At 55.5% G+C, this 15,619-nt stretch overlaps 1 protein-coding gene across 1 annotated transcript in view; it reads right to left on the bottom strand.

Annotated features, from left to right (window-relative positions):
* RGS9 (regulator of G protein signaling 9) overlaps positions 1–15,619 on the bottom strand; it is a 66,536-nt gene that overhangs the window by 29,627 nt on the left and 21,290 nt on the right. The window contains exons 8-9 of the mRNA XM_057536064.1: positions 11,889–11,970; positions 5,552–5,614 (exon numbers count right to left, since the gene is read on the bottom strand). Of these exons, the coding sequence (XP_057392047.1) occupies positions 5,552–5,614; positions 11,889–11,970 (145 nt within the window). The remainder of the gene's footprint in view (positions 1–5,551; positions 5,615–11,888; positions 11,971–15,619) is intronic.

Here is a 15,619-nt window from a genome sequence, read left to right as displayed (position 1 = left end):
TTTAAATTTAACTGGGCATCCTGTATTTTACTCGCTAAACCTCACAAACCTACTTTCAATATGATTATTACCTAGCCAAAGGCCATAAGAAACATTAAAGTGCAGTTATTAAAAAATACACACACACACACACACACACACACACACACACACACACACTTCTAAGCAATTCAAAGAAAGCCACCTCATGGTAAAATAAGAAATAAACATTTGTCGCACCTTGGAAGGCATGCACAAACCCCGGCTTTCTCAGCAGCTGGTCCACCTGGGATGAAGTCACTTCTTTATCCTTCATCCCAGTGACACATTTCACTACAACAGGAACACTCCGCCTAAGGAATTGTCAAATACTCTGCATTCTTGGGATTCTGACTTATGATTTTTCACTTGCAGAGTTGCCCAAATAGGGACGCATCCAGATCTTGTTTACACAGCTCTGCAGCCAGCTTGCTGGCCCTGAAACCCTGATGCAGGCTGCAGACGACTGTCACAGGGCAGGAGGGGTCAAGCCCATGCCCTGGGAGACCCTGGAGTGACAGTGGACAGAGACGCGGGAGCCCCAGAGAGGGGTGAGCAGGGACCCTGGGGTCAGGCAGCCAGGCAGGAATCTGTGTAAAAAGGGCTGAGAGCTGGGCAAGCCATGGAGTGAGACGCAAGGTGGGGAGAACCACAGGGAATCGGGGAACACAGGCCTTGGGAGCAGAGAAAGGGTCAAAAGCCAGAAATCAGGAAATCCGGGAACTGAGGCACTTATTGCAAAGCAGACAGGAAAGAGATGGGGGCAGCCGGCCGGCCAAGGAGCCGAGAATCCGAGGCTGTGAGCATCCGAAGGAGGTCTGTCCTGCCATGTCCTTCCCGATCAGGTCGGGGGGGGATGACCACACAGCTTCTAGGGCCCAAGGCAAGATGAAAATGCCCAGCCCCTGGTCCGAAAAAGTAGTAAGAATTCTAAGACAGCAGAACATCAAGGCAAGTGTGGGCCTGCTGAGCGTGGAGCTGGGGGCCTGAGCACAGGCTGTCTGCTCCTGAAAGGGGCCCTGGGTGCAGCACCGAAGGGTGCGGTCGGGGAGCAGAGGTGGTACCCACAGGCCCTAAATGTCCCCGTGGCTGGCCCAGCCTGGGCAAACGGCTCAATCTGTCTGTTTCCGTTTTGTCCTCTGAAAAAGGGAACTTATATAAGCCTCACTTCCCAAGCTGCTGGGAGAAGGTAATAAAATCCAGCGAAGCTTCTAGAAGCTGCATGACGGACATCAGGGCACGTCAGCAGGACACGGAGTGGGCCCGGGGGCCCGTCCCCTGGGGCGCAAACCCCAGCTTCACCGTCTCTGAGACGTGTGACTCGGATACGTTGCCTGGTCCCTCGGCCTGTCTCAACTGTGGAGCAGAGATGCTACAGCTTCTACCTCGTGAGCTGCCGAATCTGCAGAGCCCTGACCAGGGGTGAAGCGGCCGGCCCCGTGGCCGGCACACAGGGAGCTGTGGGCAAGCCTCAGCCCTGCCCCTGCTACCACCGGTCACGCAGGAGCCCCAGGAAGGCAGCCGTTTGTCCCCAGCTGGGGGGGACACACGGCGGGCGGGGTTATCGCTCACGGGGGGCTCCAGGCCGGGGGCTCTGCAGGGCACAGCACTTACGTCTGCATAGCCACACTTCCGTCCTTCGCCCAAAGGCCGGCGCGGCCGCCAGCGTCAACAGTGCTGTTCTCGGCAGCCGTCGGAGGCACCAGGCAGGGGTGTGGACACTGGTGTGTACCTGCCTCCCCCCCACCCCCAGCCGGGGCAGAAGGATGAGAAGCGACAAGGACAAGAAGGAAACTGGCGAGGGACAGTCCCCCAAGCAGGGTCGAGGGCCTCCAGACCCCATAAATGCTCTCTGGCAGCAGGGAGACGGTTGTAATGACGGTGAAAGCTGCTGTGTACACGTCAGATTCCGTTCCAGACACTTCACATAAATGACCTCGCTGAGGCCCCTGAAGAAGGAACTATTCTTATTCCCATTTTATAGATGGGAAAACTGAGGCTTTGAGCTCAAGAGCTTGTCCAAGGTCACAGCTCCAGGGGGTGGCGGAGCTGTAGTCACTCTGGTGTCGTAGCTCCCTCGAGCACACGGCACTGGCCCTCGTCACAAAATGACCCTGGTGACCCTGTCGGGGTCGGGGAGGGAGGGCCGGCCCCGGGCATTGCTGCCCACAGCAGGCTGGGGCCCGGCCACCACTCAGCCCCTCCCTGCAGGGCCAAATCCTCTCTGAGATAACGGGAAGGTGGCCCCCCACCTCCAGGCATCAGGACTGAGAGGACACGCTCCCTACGTGTCACCCTGGCTCTGGCTGGCTCCTCCCAGGGCTGGGTGCCCCAGCGACCAGCGGCCGTCAGCTTGAGGAAGTGGGTCACCCCAGGTCGTGGACACCTGCCAACCCCACAGCCTCCTTCCTGTGCTCGATGGTGTTTATGGCTCTTGGATAATTTGCCCCTGTTTAAGGAAAAAAGAGATCTTTTCAAGAATTTACGAATTCTTGGAAATGGGCCATCTCTTCAAACCGGCACTGAGAGATCTTCTTTGATCGAGGCAGCAATCCGACACCTCTGCAACCCCAAGGCCTCCTGGACACACGCCCCGTCCTCCGGACCCTCTCCTCTCAGGCCAGATAAACAGGGGACACTGGGTCCCACTGTGGGGAAGGTCACACAGGTAAAGCCCAGCCCCTAACAGCTGGCTGTGACCCGCGCTGGCCGAGAGGAGGACGGAGGGAGGATTACGGTTCTTTGTTCTTCTTAATGCACCAGGGCAGCCAGAGTGCAGACAGGAGAAAGAGAGCTGGTGGGAGAGAGACACAGAAGACAGAGCGTAAACGGCAGTGACAGCACCCCGGTCACACAGCGCCACGGCCGCAGCCTCACCCCCGGCCCGTGCGCGGACCCCGGGCTGAGAGCATGGCCCGCGTCTGCCAGGAAAGGGGCTCGGAGAGCAGGAGGCATCTCGGCCCCGGGCCTGCCCGCCAGGGAGCCTGGATACACTTCCTCGGCGGCGGGGCCTGGCCGCCCTCCTGGGAAGGCACCCCAGAGAGCGCCCGAGAGGAGGCAGCTCACTCAGCATCTGCACCGTCCTGCCAGGGCTGAAACTAGAGATCCCGCCCCACGCACACGTGCGCACACACACGTGCACCGGCGCGCACACGGACACGTGCATACACACACATACACACACAGACGCGCGCCACACAGACACGTGCATACACGCACATACACACACAGACAGACGCGTGCACACACACACACATGCATACACACACAAATAGACACACACACACAGACGCACACACAGACACATGCATACATGCACATACACACACAGACGCGCGCACACACACAAATAGACACACACACACAGATGCACAGACACCTGCATACACACACAGACAGATGCGCGCACACACAAACACACACATACACACACACACAAATACACATACACACACACAGGCGCGCACACAGACACATGCATACACGCACATACACACACAGATGCGCACACACACAAACACATACATACACACACACACAAATAGACACACACAGACACATGCATACACGCACATACACACACAGATGCACGCACGCACACACACAAACACATACACACACACAGGCGCACAGACACATGCATACATGCACATACACACACAGACGTGTGCACACAGACACATACACACATACATACATATACAGACACACACATACACACACAGGCGCGCACACACAAACACATACACACACACAAATAGATACACACACAGACACATGCATACACGCACACACACAGACGCATGCACACACACACAAACACACACATACACACACAAATACACATACACACACAGGCGCGCACACAGACACATGCATACACGCACATACACACACACAGACGCGCACACACACACATACATACACACACACACGTACACAGACGCATACACATACATACACACACATACGCGCGCACACACACATATACACAGACACACACAGCAGCGCCCGGTCAGAGCGAGTGATGGGCCTTCCCCCTCCACCCTCCCCTCCTCCACACCACAGAGGTTTCCAGAGCTGCCTGACCCATAATAACTGCAAATCTTCCAGCCCGGTTCAGTATTTTCCTTGATGACACTGTTTCCTTGGTAACCAAGCCTGACAAGGCCCCAGCAATTATCTGTTATCTGACGAGGGGAACGTAGGAAAGGCCGCTGAAGGCTGACAGTGCCAAGCATGCACCAAAGGAAGGGTGACTCTGAATTACAGATGAGGGTCCCAGCAACGTCCCCGGGGGATGCCCTCTGGGGACGCGACGTCCCCTGCAGGTGGACTCCAGCCGAAACCTGGGCCTCTGGCCCACACACTGCGGGGGCGGTCCCCAAAGCCATCCTGAGCTCCCGGCCCCGGTGGGCAGCATACACAAGTCAGAGCCTCCCAGCCAGCTTTCGCGTGCTCCTTCCTCTTGCCCCTCCGACTTCCTTCCTCCTCCTTTCCGGGCCCACCCCCCACCCCCCGGCCCCCGCCCAGGGCTTTAGGCACTGGCTCACGGATGACACGCTAGGCTAACAAGGCCCCTGACCCCTTGCTGCCCAAAGACAACGGTAGACAGAAAGCAAGGAAACCATCTACCGCTAGTTTACGTGGGTTTAGGCTGGTTTACTGGCAGCTCTGGTTCTCAGCTGGGGCAATCTTGGCCCCCCGGGGGACACCGGACAAAGTCTGGAGACACTTTTAATAGTTGGGACTGAGGGGCAGGCAGGGAAAGGCGCGGAGCTACTGGCATCCAGGGCGTGGAGGCCAGGTATGCTGCCGAACACTGCACAGCGCGCAGGACAGCCCCCAGGGCACGGTCTGGCCCCAAGTAACAGTGCCACGGTCGGGAAACCCTAACCGGGTGCCCACTCTTTCAGAAGCTTCTGCACCACCTTTCTTTAAATAAAAACCCGTCTTAGGAAATTGGCCATCCATCATCAATGGTGGCCTACTGGGGGAAAAGGGTCCTTTTAAAATAAAAAGCACAGGAGAATCTTTCCAAAGATCCCACCCAACGAGATGCAAAAGAAAGTGGGACAGTCCAGGTCCGGTCACGCGGATTAAGGTTTAAACCCAAAGTTGATTCAAGGGTTGTGAGCCTGGGGCCTACAGACTTCGGGGCGGGGGAGGGGGGACTGGCGGAAATTGTGTGCGAAATGCCTGTCTGTGCACCTCTGGGTGAAATGGGTTCATAACTTTCATCAGGTTTTCAAAGGGGGAAGTGACTCAGAAAAGTCTGAAAACCAACCATCTAGATCCCATTGGCTCTGACCTGCACGCTGCCGACTCCAGTCTCTCTTGACCAGAACCCCTGCCATGGTCTCCCTGCTCTGATACCACACAGCCCATAGGCCTCCCCTCTTTGGCAGTCTCAAAGGGGAGGTACCAGTGCCCCACAGACACAAACAGACAACAGACATGTGGACACCTTCCCAGCCTGAGACCCTGACCTAGGCCCCGCCCAACGTATGCAGCAGAGACCTACCTGTTTTACCTGATCTTCATTTGGATTGCTCACTCGGTCCAGGCCATAGTCCAGCACGTCATTCATTCCCGGCTGAGTGGGAAAACAAAAACAAAAACAACATAAGAACCACCGCTGGGAGAGTCTCCAGTTTCTGATTAACTTTGGATCTTGGTCAAGCTGCCAATTGTGAGACCAAGCTGAGGGTCGTGGTCCAGCCTGTGGGGAGCTACAGGGGTGTGTACGATTCTCCAGGTGAGCTGGTGAGTTTCATGGGGCTATTCCACCACCACAGCATCCCCAGAGCCTAAAACAGAGGGATGGAGAGAGGGATGGAGGGAGGGAGGATGGATGGATGGATGGATGGATGGATGGATGGATGGATGGATGGAGGGTGGGTAGGTGGGTAGGTGGATGGATGGATGGATAAGTGATGGATGGATGGATGGATGGAGGGTGGGTAGGTGGATGGATGGACGGATGAGGGGTGGGTAGGGGGATGGATGAATGAGCAGGCGGGTACACAGATGGATAAACAACATGCAAACTCAATCAGAGTTCTCTGGGATTAGCACATGGGACTCCCGACTCCCTTCCCGCTCTACAGTTCATTGTGTTGGAGAGTCCAGGCTTCCGTCAGGCACCCAGAGTTTCCAATCCCGGTTCTGCCACTTCCCAGCTGTGAGGAAGATCTTGGAAACCACTTCTCCTCTCTGCCCTGCCCACCCCTGAGAACTGCAGACGATCCCTGCTGCCTGTCAGGTTCCTGTGAGGATTTAGCACGATGGAGTATGGAGCTCTCAGCAGAGCGTCCCTGTTACCAAGCAAAGGCTGTGTTCATCGTAGGATCACGTGTGTGAACACCGGGCCCAAAGCCGGCCTCAGCGTCTGTCTGTCTCCCTCAGGAAGCCACCTCCCCAGCCAGTCCTGCTCCGTCTCTCAGACCCTCGGGGCCAGCAATTCGGGTCTTCCACCTCCTCTGTCTGTCTGGTGCGGGCACCCGTCTGGGACAAAGAAATCCCCCCAGGGTGACGGAAGACAGACATCACACATGCACACTCGCATACTCTCACACTACTCACACGTACACACTCACTCTCACGCTCAAAGACTCGCTCACGTGCACACACACCCTCCCACTCACAACTCACATCATCACTCTTTCACAGTCTCACAGGTATGCACTCACGCTCGAACACAGGCACATGTGCTCACGTCTGCAGCTCACACACGTACGTCCCGGCACAGCCACGCACACGCACACACACACGCTCCCCCCCGGCCCGCGCCCTCGGGGCCCCTGCCCCCCAGCAGGCCCTCCAGCCTCAGGGGCTTCCGCGCAGTCGTCTGCTCGCGTCTTGGGCCCCTTCTCCAACTCTTGGCTCTGAACTTGATCCACACTCTGATGTGAATTCAGCTGCTACACGGTGCACCTGTGTAATCGGCGCAGGACCCTGAGCCGGAGCCGCCCGCGGGCCTTGTCCTGCCGGCCGGTCCCCGCCGGCCCCTGTCCTGCCGGCCGGTCCCTGCCGGCCTCTCCTCACCTCTCAGCCGCTCCCATCCAGCTGCAGTCCCACCCCGGGGCCCTGCCTTCAGACCTCTGCATGGGGCTGCCTTTCTCCTGCTGCTGTTTTGGGAGACTCCCAGGCTGCATTCGCTCATGCATTCATTCATTCATTCACTCAGTCTTTTACCCACTCATTCATTCACTCACGCACTCATTCATCATTCACTCATTCATTCAGGCATGCATTCATTCACCCACTCATTCACTCACGCACTCATTCATTCATTCACTCATTCCCTTATCCACTCATTCATTCATTCACTCATTCCCTTATCCACTCATTCATTCACTCACGCACTCATTCATCATTCACTCATTCATTCAGGCATGCATTCATTCACCCACTCATGCACTCACTCATTCATCCATCCACTCATTCACCAGGTAGCATGGGGGTCTCTGCTCTCCACAACAGTCACCAGAGCCACCGCTGATACAGTTTCTGGGATGCAAGAGGCAGCCGGAATGCAGATACCGCAGAGCTGACCGTCAGCGCACAGGACACAAGGGCCACGGGGGCCTGGCGGTGGGCTGTCAGCAGACAGGGAGCCATGCAGCCGCGTGCAGCCCGGGCCAAGTGCAGGAAGCCCCGCCTGCCCAGAGACGCCAAGCCCACCACCACCGCCTCCAGCCGGAGGAAGTGTGAACGCCAGGGCGTGATGCCCGAGAACATCCCTGACGCGAAAGCCAAAGAAACAATTTGCTAACGGCTCCTTAACTCAGGTTGGGAAAGGACCCTCGTACCCCCAAGGGCTGCCCACGAGGAGGGGACGGTCCCAGAGCAGGGCCGGGGTGGGCGCTGGTGTCACGTCCCGGTGACACATGGTTGCACCACATCCCTCCCGTCCCTTGTCTTGTTCTCTCCTCTTCTCACCATCACTCTCTCCCCTAACGTACAGTTTGGACCTTTCTGGTGCACGGCACAGAAAACAAAGAACAAATAAAACACCAGATCGTTTTAAAAACAAAACAAAACAGGGGACAGAGAGAGAGATGAGGTTGACGCAGGGAGAGACAGAACTGGAGGGAAGGGCTGGAGGAGCCTGACTTTGGCGTGAACGTTACTTCCACGGAGAGTTGGTCCCAGACCCCGGATCTGAAGCAGGACCCCGCCCCTCACAGCTGTCCCCGCATCCGCACAGGACACATTTGCTGTGCAGCAGTTCTAGTCTCAGACCCTCCACCAGACTGTAAGCTCCCTGAGGGCCACGTCTGTCTCGGCTCCCAGGGCAAAGACCCCCATTGCCTCCTAAGCCCCTGGCACAGAGTGGAAATTCACAAAACAGATGCTTGGGGTTTTTCTTCTTAATTTGGATCAGAGTCAATGGACTCTCCCATCCTGTTTTAATGGTAAAACGTTGTATGTCAGACCACTTCCCCAGGTTCACAAATGGCCTTCGAAAATATTATTTTCATAGTGTCACAGCGTTCAGTCACGGAGCTGTAACTTAATTTACTTTGCCCCTCTCTGGACATTCAGTCCAACCTCAGCGGGAAGTGGAGGACAGGCATCCTCTCGGGTGAGTGTCTGCACTCGTGGTTGAAACAAAGGCCGTTCAGCTCGACGCTCAGACCAGCAACCGCCCGACTTAGAGCACACGTGCCACAGGCCGCCTCTGTCCCCAGACCACACCCTCCTTGTACCCATGGCCCACGTGTCAGCGGCCTGTGTCCTGGGGAGACACGGATGCCACAGCAACGATGCACGGGAGGCCCCAAGGTGACTTTTCTAAAGGAACCGTTTCTCCTTCTGTTCGTTTACACACAATGAACCGTTGTTTGCATCGTGCCCAGATCTGTACCCTGTTCCACTGGGGAAAAATGTGAGAGGAACCTCGTTTTTCTTCGTGACAGGATGCCCCCCACTCCCTGAATCCATCCCCCCTCGCTGTGCCCCTCACACTGAGGTCTCAGCTCCGGGAGGGCGTGGCTCACCAGGGTCAGCAGTCTGGACTTGGAGCTGCTTGAGCTGAGAGAGGGGCCCACCCGTGGGTGCACCTCCCACGGCAGCAGCGTGTCAGACAGAGGTGTGTTCACGTCCCAGTGCTGCCCGGGCCGCTGCAGCTTCCAGAGCCCCGATGTCCCCACCTGAACGACGGGGCAATGACACCCCTGTGTCACAGCATTTCCGTCAGGTCCATGGGATCAGCCAGACCCAGAGCTTAGCCCAGGCACGTGGCAGGTGCTCAGCGGCCTTCAGCAGTTACCTCACACCCAGCGCCCGGCTCCTCGGCTCGTGCAGACTCAGGGCCCCAGGAAGGTTTCGCGGATTCAGGGACAGACCAGCGAACAGGGGATGAATCTGCTCAGTAAGTACGGCAGCTGGCTAAGGTCACCCCACCCAGCCTAACGCTTTGTCTGCCCGGCTGGCTTCCTCCCGCCCAGCTGACAGTGTGTCTGGGGCCCCTGGAGACGGTCTGACAGCCCCCAAGCGCCTGGGCTGCTGGGTTGTCAGTCAGATTGCGCAGTTTCCAGCCGAGGCAGACCTCAAACCGGATGCTCTTCACACAGGACGCGTCCCTCATCCTGACGCTCTTGGGCCACCGAGAGGCTGAAGGTTTTACGAAAGTCAGGGAGAGAAGGAGCCAGGGCCACCAGGGCCCGTCCCCGACTCCTGGTCCGGTTTTGGGCGAGAGGGGATCGGCGGTGAGAGGGCCGGGGCGGGGAGAGAGGCTTTGTGTCCGGGGAGCTTCATGTCTGCTCCAAGCGCATCAGGCCTCCTTCTGAGCGTGGGCTCCCCAGTGCCACCAGTGAGGGACGGGCACCTCTGAACCCTACACCACATGCATGACAGTGGCAGCAACCACGTGATGCTCTAGTGACAAAAGACCCTAAACGCACAACAACATCACGTGACACTGTCATTGGAGGCAAAGGAGCACGGAGACCAGGAGGCAAGGCTCTGCAGCCTGTGGGTCCAGGTCCCCTGGCGCTCACTCACTGGCTGTCACTGGCGAGTCAGCAGCAGCCCTGGGCCTCTGCTTCCTCATCAGCAAAACGGGACTAATTACGTGGCCTCTCAGGTAGGGCCGCAGAGGTGGAACGAGAAAGCGCGTGCAGAACGATGCTTGGCCCACAGCCCGGGGCACCGTAAGGTCTCCACTCAGGTCTGCGGTGACGGTGACCGTGACAACGGAGGTGATGGAGGTGGAGGAAGTGGGGACCATGGGGGAGGTGGTGGTAGAAGCCATTGCCAGGGACACACTGTTGAACGTCTGTGCTTCTGTATCACGCAGGGAAGAGCCACTCGGCCACCTGCCCGGCGTCGGGACTGAGAGCTGCCCCAGGAGGCCTGAGAACAACACGGATATTCTGCTTCTCGTCGTGTCCCTGTAGACCTCCTGGCTGCAGGGACAGAGGGGAGGAGAGGGTCCCAGGGCAGATCGCGTGCACAGTCAGACTCTGTCGCCTGGCAAGGGATGCAGGCACATGGGCATCCCACAGCATGGAGTCTCCACATGTGATACGGAGGCCGTTTTCCATCCTACAAGGAGCAGGACCGCCTCGGTCACGGGTGCCACGGGGCACCAGCGCCCCTTACCATCTGAGAGGCTTATCCACCATTCGCCATTCTCCTCACCAAGGGTCCCCCCCTTCAGGATCAGAAGATAATATGGGCTGCGCAAGGTCTGGCTCCCTCTCACACAAAGATCTCACTCCTGCGCTACCAGCGGGACGGCGGGTGTGGGCTCTGACCTCCGGGACCCTGTGCTAGGTCAACCAGCCTTCCGCTCAGGCCCCCAGGGACCTGGGTCGGGCATCGGCCAAGTGGTCTAGCTGGAGGAGGTGCCCTGAAACAAAGCAAAACCAAACACGCCTCAACCCCAGGGCCTTAACCTCGGCAACAAGGCATCCAAACCAATGCCCTCGCAGCTGGAACACCTTATGGGCTGCCTGTCTTGAATGCAGAAAGAAAAGTAGCAAAACGGCCCAAATCCGATGGGCTCCAAGTTCAAAACTCCAGAAGCTTTGGCCCCGTGAGGGACGCGGTTCGCTCTCTGGTTCTGAGAACTTGGTTCTCGGCCAGGCAAGAAAACTAAAGGAGGAAGAGGAGAAACGTGTGTTCCGAATGCTCCACTTTGCAGAATTCCTTCCATATCTCCCACCTCCAGTGCCCGGGAGGCAGCACACGGGTCTGACGCAGGAGGGAACCGAGGCGGCAGAGGTCCCCGCGGTGGGTGGCGGTTACAGCCTGCTTCTCCGCGCTGGGGATGTGGCTTCCCTCCCAAGTAATGAGCTGCTACAAGTCGCATCTCGTATGTACAGCTTGTGCCTCTAGGCCACCTAACGTCCCAAAGCCAGAGACGCCACGTGTTCTAAGCCATGAGGCTGAGCACACATTTACCCCCTGGCCCCCATCTCCGCCGGGGACCAGATCCAGAGAGGAAAAGGAGGGCAGCAAGAGACACAGCATGGCCGTGGCGAGGCCGGCTTCCGGTTCCCTACACGTGTGATTTTTTTCGTGCGGTGGAGCCTGTGTCCTACTTTTTTCTTCTTACATTCCTCTTCTAAGGCATCGAGTCCTAGCCCTCACACAAGGCAGACTCATTCAGGTCCCTCCGCTACGGAAATGCACTCAGTCCTAAGAGCAACGGATGGGCCACGGGCAGACTCCATCCAGATGGTGAATCTCCTCTTCCAGTCAGAGGCCCTTGGATGTTAATCAACACTGAGCAGCAACTCCTGCAGATTCAATTCTAGCTCCAGGCAGAGATGAGCCACAAAAGGGGGATGGGGAGTAAGGTTGGGAGTGGTCAGGCGCAAGAAGAGATGGGTGAAACCAGGGAGGATGGCACTCACGGGGCATCGGTGGACCAGCCAATACGCCTTCTCCTGGCAATCCAGTGCGTACCTGTCTGCTTTCTTCCTTTCCTTTCCAGCCCTGAAAAGCCAAAAGCCACGTTAAAGGCCAGTAAGGTTTTGCATCTTTTGCTCACTGATGGACCCCCTTCCTGCTGGACCGCATTCCGGACCACTCTCTCAATCTGCCCAAATAATCTGTGCTTTTGCCATAATGAGAATAATGAAAACAGCGAACATTAATATCATACTTATGTGCTAAATACCCTGCTAAATACTTTTATACATATTAACTCGGATCCTCCCAGTGAGCAATTCTCAATTTGCAGTTCAGGGGCTGAAGCACGGAGAGGTTGAATGTCCCACTGAGGGTCGTGCTGTCCCCAGGGGGCAGAGGTGGGACCTGAACCAGGAATCTGGTCCCAGAGTCCAGCTCCCCCTGAGAGCACCAGCGTGAGATGCGATCGTGCCACCATGATCAGACCACCTCCACCAGCGTCGCCACTGGAGTGAGCGTGGATGACGTTCTGGGCCCACCTGGCTTCCGGATCTTTCCCTGCTCTGATAAACAACATAATCAACACCTGAGTCAGGAGGCAACGGCAATGCCAGAGCCTGAGATGGGGAAAACGCAGGCTCTGGGGAGTTCTGGTTTCTCTCTGTCAGTTCCACTCTGTCACTTCAAAGAGTTCGCACCAAGTCAGGGTTTCTCTGAGCCCAGCTGATTACTGTGAAAGGTTATTCACGCTCCCTCTCATCTCCCAGTCTCCCTCTTTCCCATTACAGGTAGGAAATGACAGGGGTGAGGCAGGGCTCATTATCATACCCCATCCAGTGCCATTGCCACGGCGACCTGCGCTCCGCTCGGTGATGCTTGTTTGCCCAGGCAACGCAGGATGACGCACGCGCCCTCCTCGAGACAGAGTCGGCGGATTTATGTGCCAGCTCATGTATTGTGAGTAACATAATATCCAGAGAGCCAGGTGGGTGGAGAGTGCCCTTCCAGTGGGGTGTTTTGCAGCCTCCTCTGGAAATTAACTATAAACACTGTCACTCCAACTTCCCCCTTGCCAACTGAAATGGATTTTCTACCGCATTAACTACCCCGTGTCCTCAGGAAGATGGGCTGCAGATGGCCTGAGGCACTGTGGACTTTCCATAATGCTGGACCACCTTGGCAATAGAGTTGATCGCTAATTTACTGCAATGCCCTTTCTGGCTTTGCTCTTGTGCTCTTGCGTGACAGAGGTTATTGGAGGAGAGTGGTGATGAACGGCGTTCAAGAGAACCAGTAAACGAAGAATTATCTTAGTTTGTCATGTTGTGATCTTTACAGCAACAGTATCCCTTCATCAATGACACTTTGATTCAATCATGTATTTACTGATCTCCACTATGTTCCAAACACTGGGAGAATTCGGGTGAGCCAAATAGACTGTAATGGACTGAACGTTTGCACCCCCAAAAAACTCATACGTTGAAGCCCTAATTCCCAATGCGACAGTATCTGCAGATGGGGCCTTTAAGAAGGAATTAGGGTTTAGAAGTAATTAGATGAGGTCATGAGGGTGGGGCCCTTATGACAGGATTAGTGCCCTGGTAATAGGAGATACCAGAAGAGTCTCTCTGTCTCTCTGTCTGTCACTCTCCCCCATGTGAGAGCACAACAAAAAGGCAGCTGTCTGCAAGCTGAGAAGAGAGTCCTCATCAGAAACCAAACCCTGCCAGAACCTTGATCTTGAACTTCCCCCGCTCCAGACCTGTGAGAAAATAAATGTCTGTTGTTTAAGACACCCAGTCTAGGGCTTCCCTGGTGGCGCAGTGGTTGAGAATCTGCCTGCTAATGCAGGGGACACGGGTTCGAGCCCTGGTCTGGGAAGATCCCACATGCCACGGAGCAGCTGGGCCCGTGAGCCACAATTGCTGAGCCTGCGCGTCTGGAGCCTGTGCCCCGTGACGGGAGGGGCCGCGATAGAGAAAGGCCCGCGCACCGCGATGAAGAGCGGTCCCCGCACCGCGATGAAGAGTGGCCACCGCTTGCCGCAACTGGAGAAAGCCCTCGCACGAACCGAAGACCCAACACAGCCAAAAATAAATAAATAAATAAATAAATAAATAAGAAAATCCTTTAAAAAAAAAAGAGTTACTTTAAAAAAAAAAAAAGACACCCAGTCTATGGTACTCTGATACGGCAGCCTGAGCAGACTGACAAAGACATATTTCTTGCCCTTCCTTGAGTACCTTTAGGTCTAAACATTCCACAAATAGTCAAGAAATAAATATAAAATTACAAATAGTGTCATGAGCTGTGAGGACACATTCAGTGTACTATAATGCAGAATCAGGGATGGCCAGTGTGGTACTTTTTAAATAGTATGTCTACAGTCCTGTGACCCTCCTTCCATTGCCAGGTAGGTCTATGTCTTCCCCCACTGAGACCAGGTGGGGTTTGTGGCTGTGCTGACCAACAGAGTATATCACAAACGGCACTGTGTGATTTCTGAGGCTGGGCCATCGAAGGTGGGGCAGCTGCCACCCTCCTCAGTGAAGTATTTGCCCTTGGGGCTTCCAACCACCTGTAGGCAGTGTTATATGCCTGGTGCTGTGAGGAAGCCCAAGGCAGACCTTCCAGCCCTCTGGCTGCAAGCACTTGAGAGGCTCTGATCCACAACTGCCCAGCCCAGCCGTCCCAAACTCCAGACCCACAGAACACTTTAGAGATAATAAAATACTGTTGCCACTCTGAGCCATGGAGTTTCAGGATGATTGTGAGCAGAATAACAGCTAATCAGAAAAGCTTCTTTGATTGGGATTGATATACACACACTACCGTATATAAACTAGATAACTAATAAGGCCCTACTGTACAGCACAGGGAACTCTGCTCAGTACTCTGTAACGACCTGAATGGGAAAAGAACCTAAAAAAGAGTGTATATATGTCTATGTCTAACTGATTCACTTTTCTGTACACCTGAAACCAACACAACATTGTAAACCAACTATACCCCGATAAAACTTAAACAAAAAAAAAAGAAATAAAAGCTTCTTTGAGCACATGACATTTGAACTGAGTGTTCTCTCTCGAAAGGGTGGGACAGGATCCTGTTTGTGTTTCAAAACTGGGGGCATGTGGGAGCAGAGGATGCTGCCATGGTCCAGCTGACAGTGAGATTGGCTCCAGGGTGACGGAAGCAGACAGAAGTGGACAGGTGTGGCAGAAGAGATTCTGCCAGCGGTACCAGCGAGACTGGATGACTGAACACAGGACACGGGTCGGGGAGAGGTGAATGGGGGTTCGTTGTACTGATACGCATAACGCTGAAGGGAGAGAAGGCTTGGGGAGCGAGGCGGAAACATTCAAGTATGGACAAGGTCAGGCTGAGGTGTGATGTCAACGTGAGATGTTGAGTTTATAGCTGAGATGCTGAGTCTGGGATTCAGGAGAGAGGTCTGTGTGCAGAGACTCAGGGGAACGAAATGGGTGCCTCATGAGCCAGACTACGTGGCCAACCTGCTTTTGTGGTGAGATCTTGTACTTGTGTTAGTTAGGCTTCTCCAGAGAAACAGAAGCAGTAGGAGAATAAACAGAGAGAGCCAGAGACAGAATTTATTTATTTCAAGGAATTCGCTCACACGATTGAGGAGGCTAGCAAGTCCAAATTCTGCAGGACATGCCAGCAGGCTGGAGGACTAGGAAAGAGCTGATGCGGCAACTCAAGTCCAAGCCCG

This window comes from Balaenoptera acutorostrata, chromosome 20, assembly GCF_949987535.1.
Source record: "Balaenoptera acutorostrata chromosome 20, mBalAcu1.1, whole genome shotgun sequence".
NCBI classification, from domain to species: Eukaryota; Metazoa; Chordata; class Mammalia; order Artiodactyla; family Balaenopteridae; genus Balaenoptera; species Balaenoptera acutorostrata.
The sequence above is the reverse complement of the archived record's forward strand: the minus strand, read 5'-3'. Positions and strand labels throughout refer to the sequence as shown.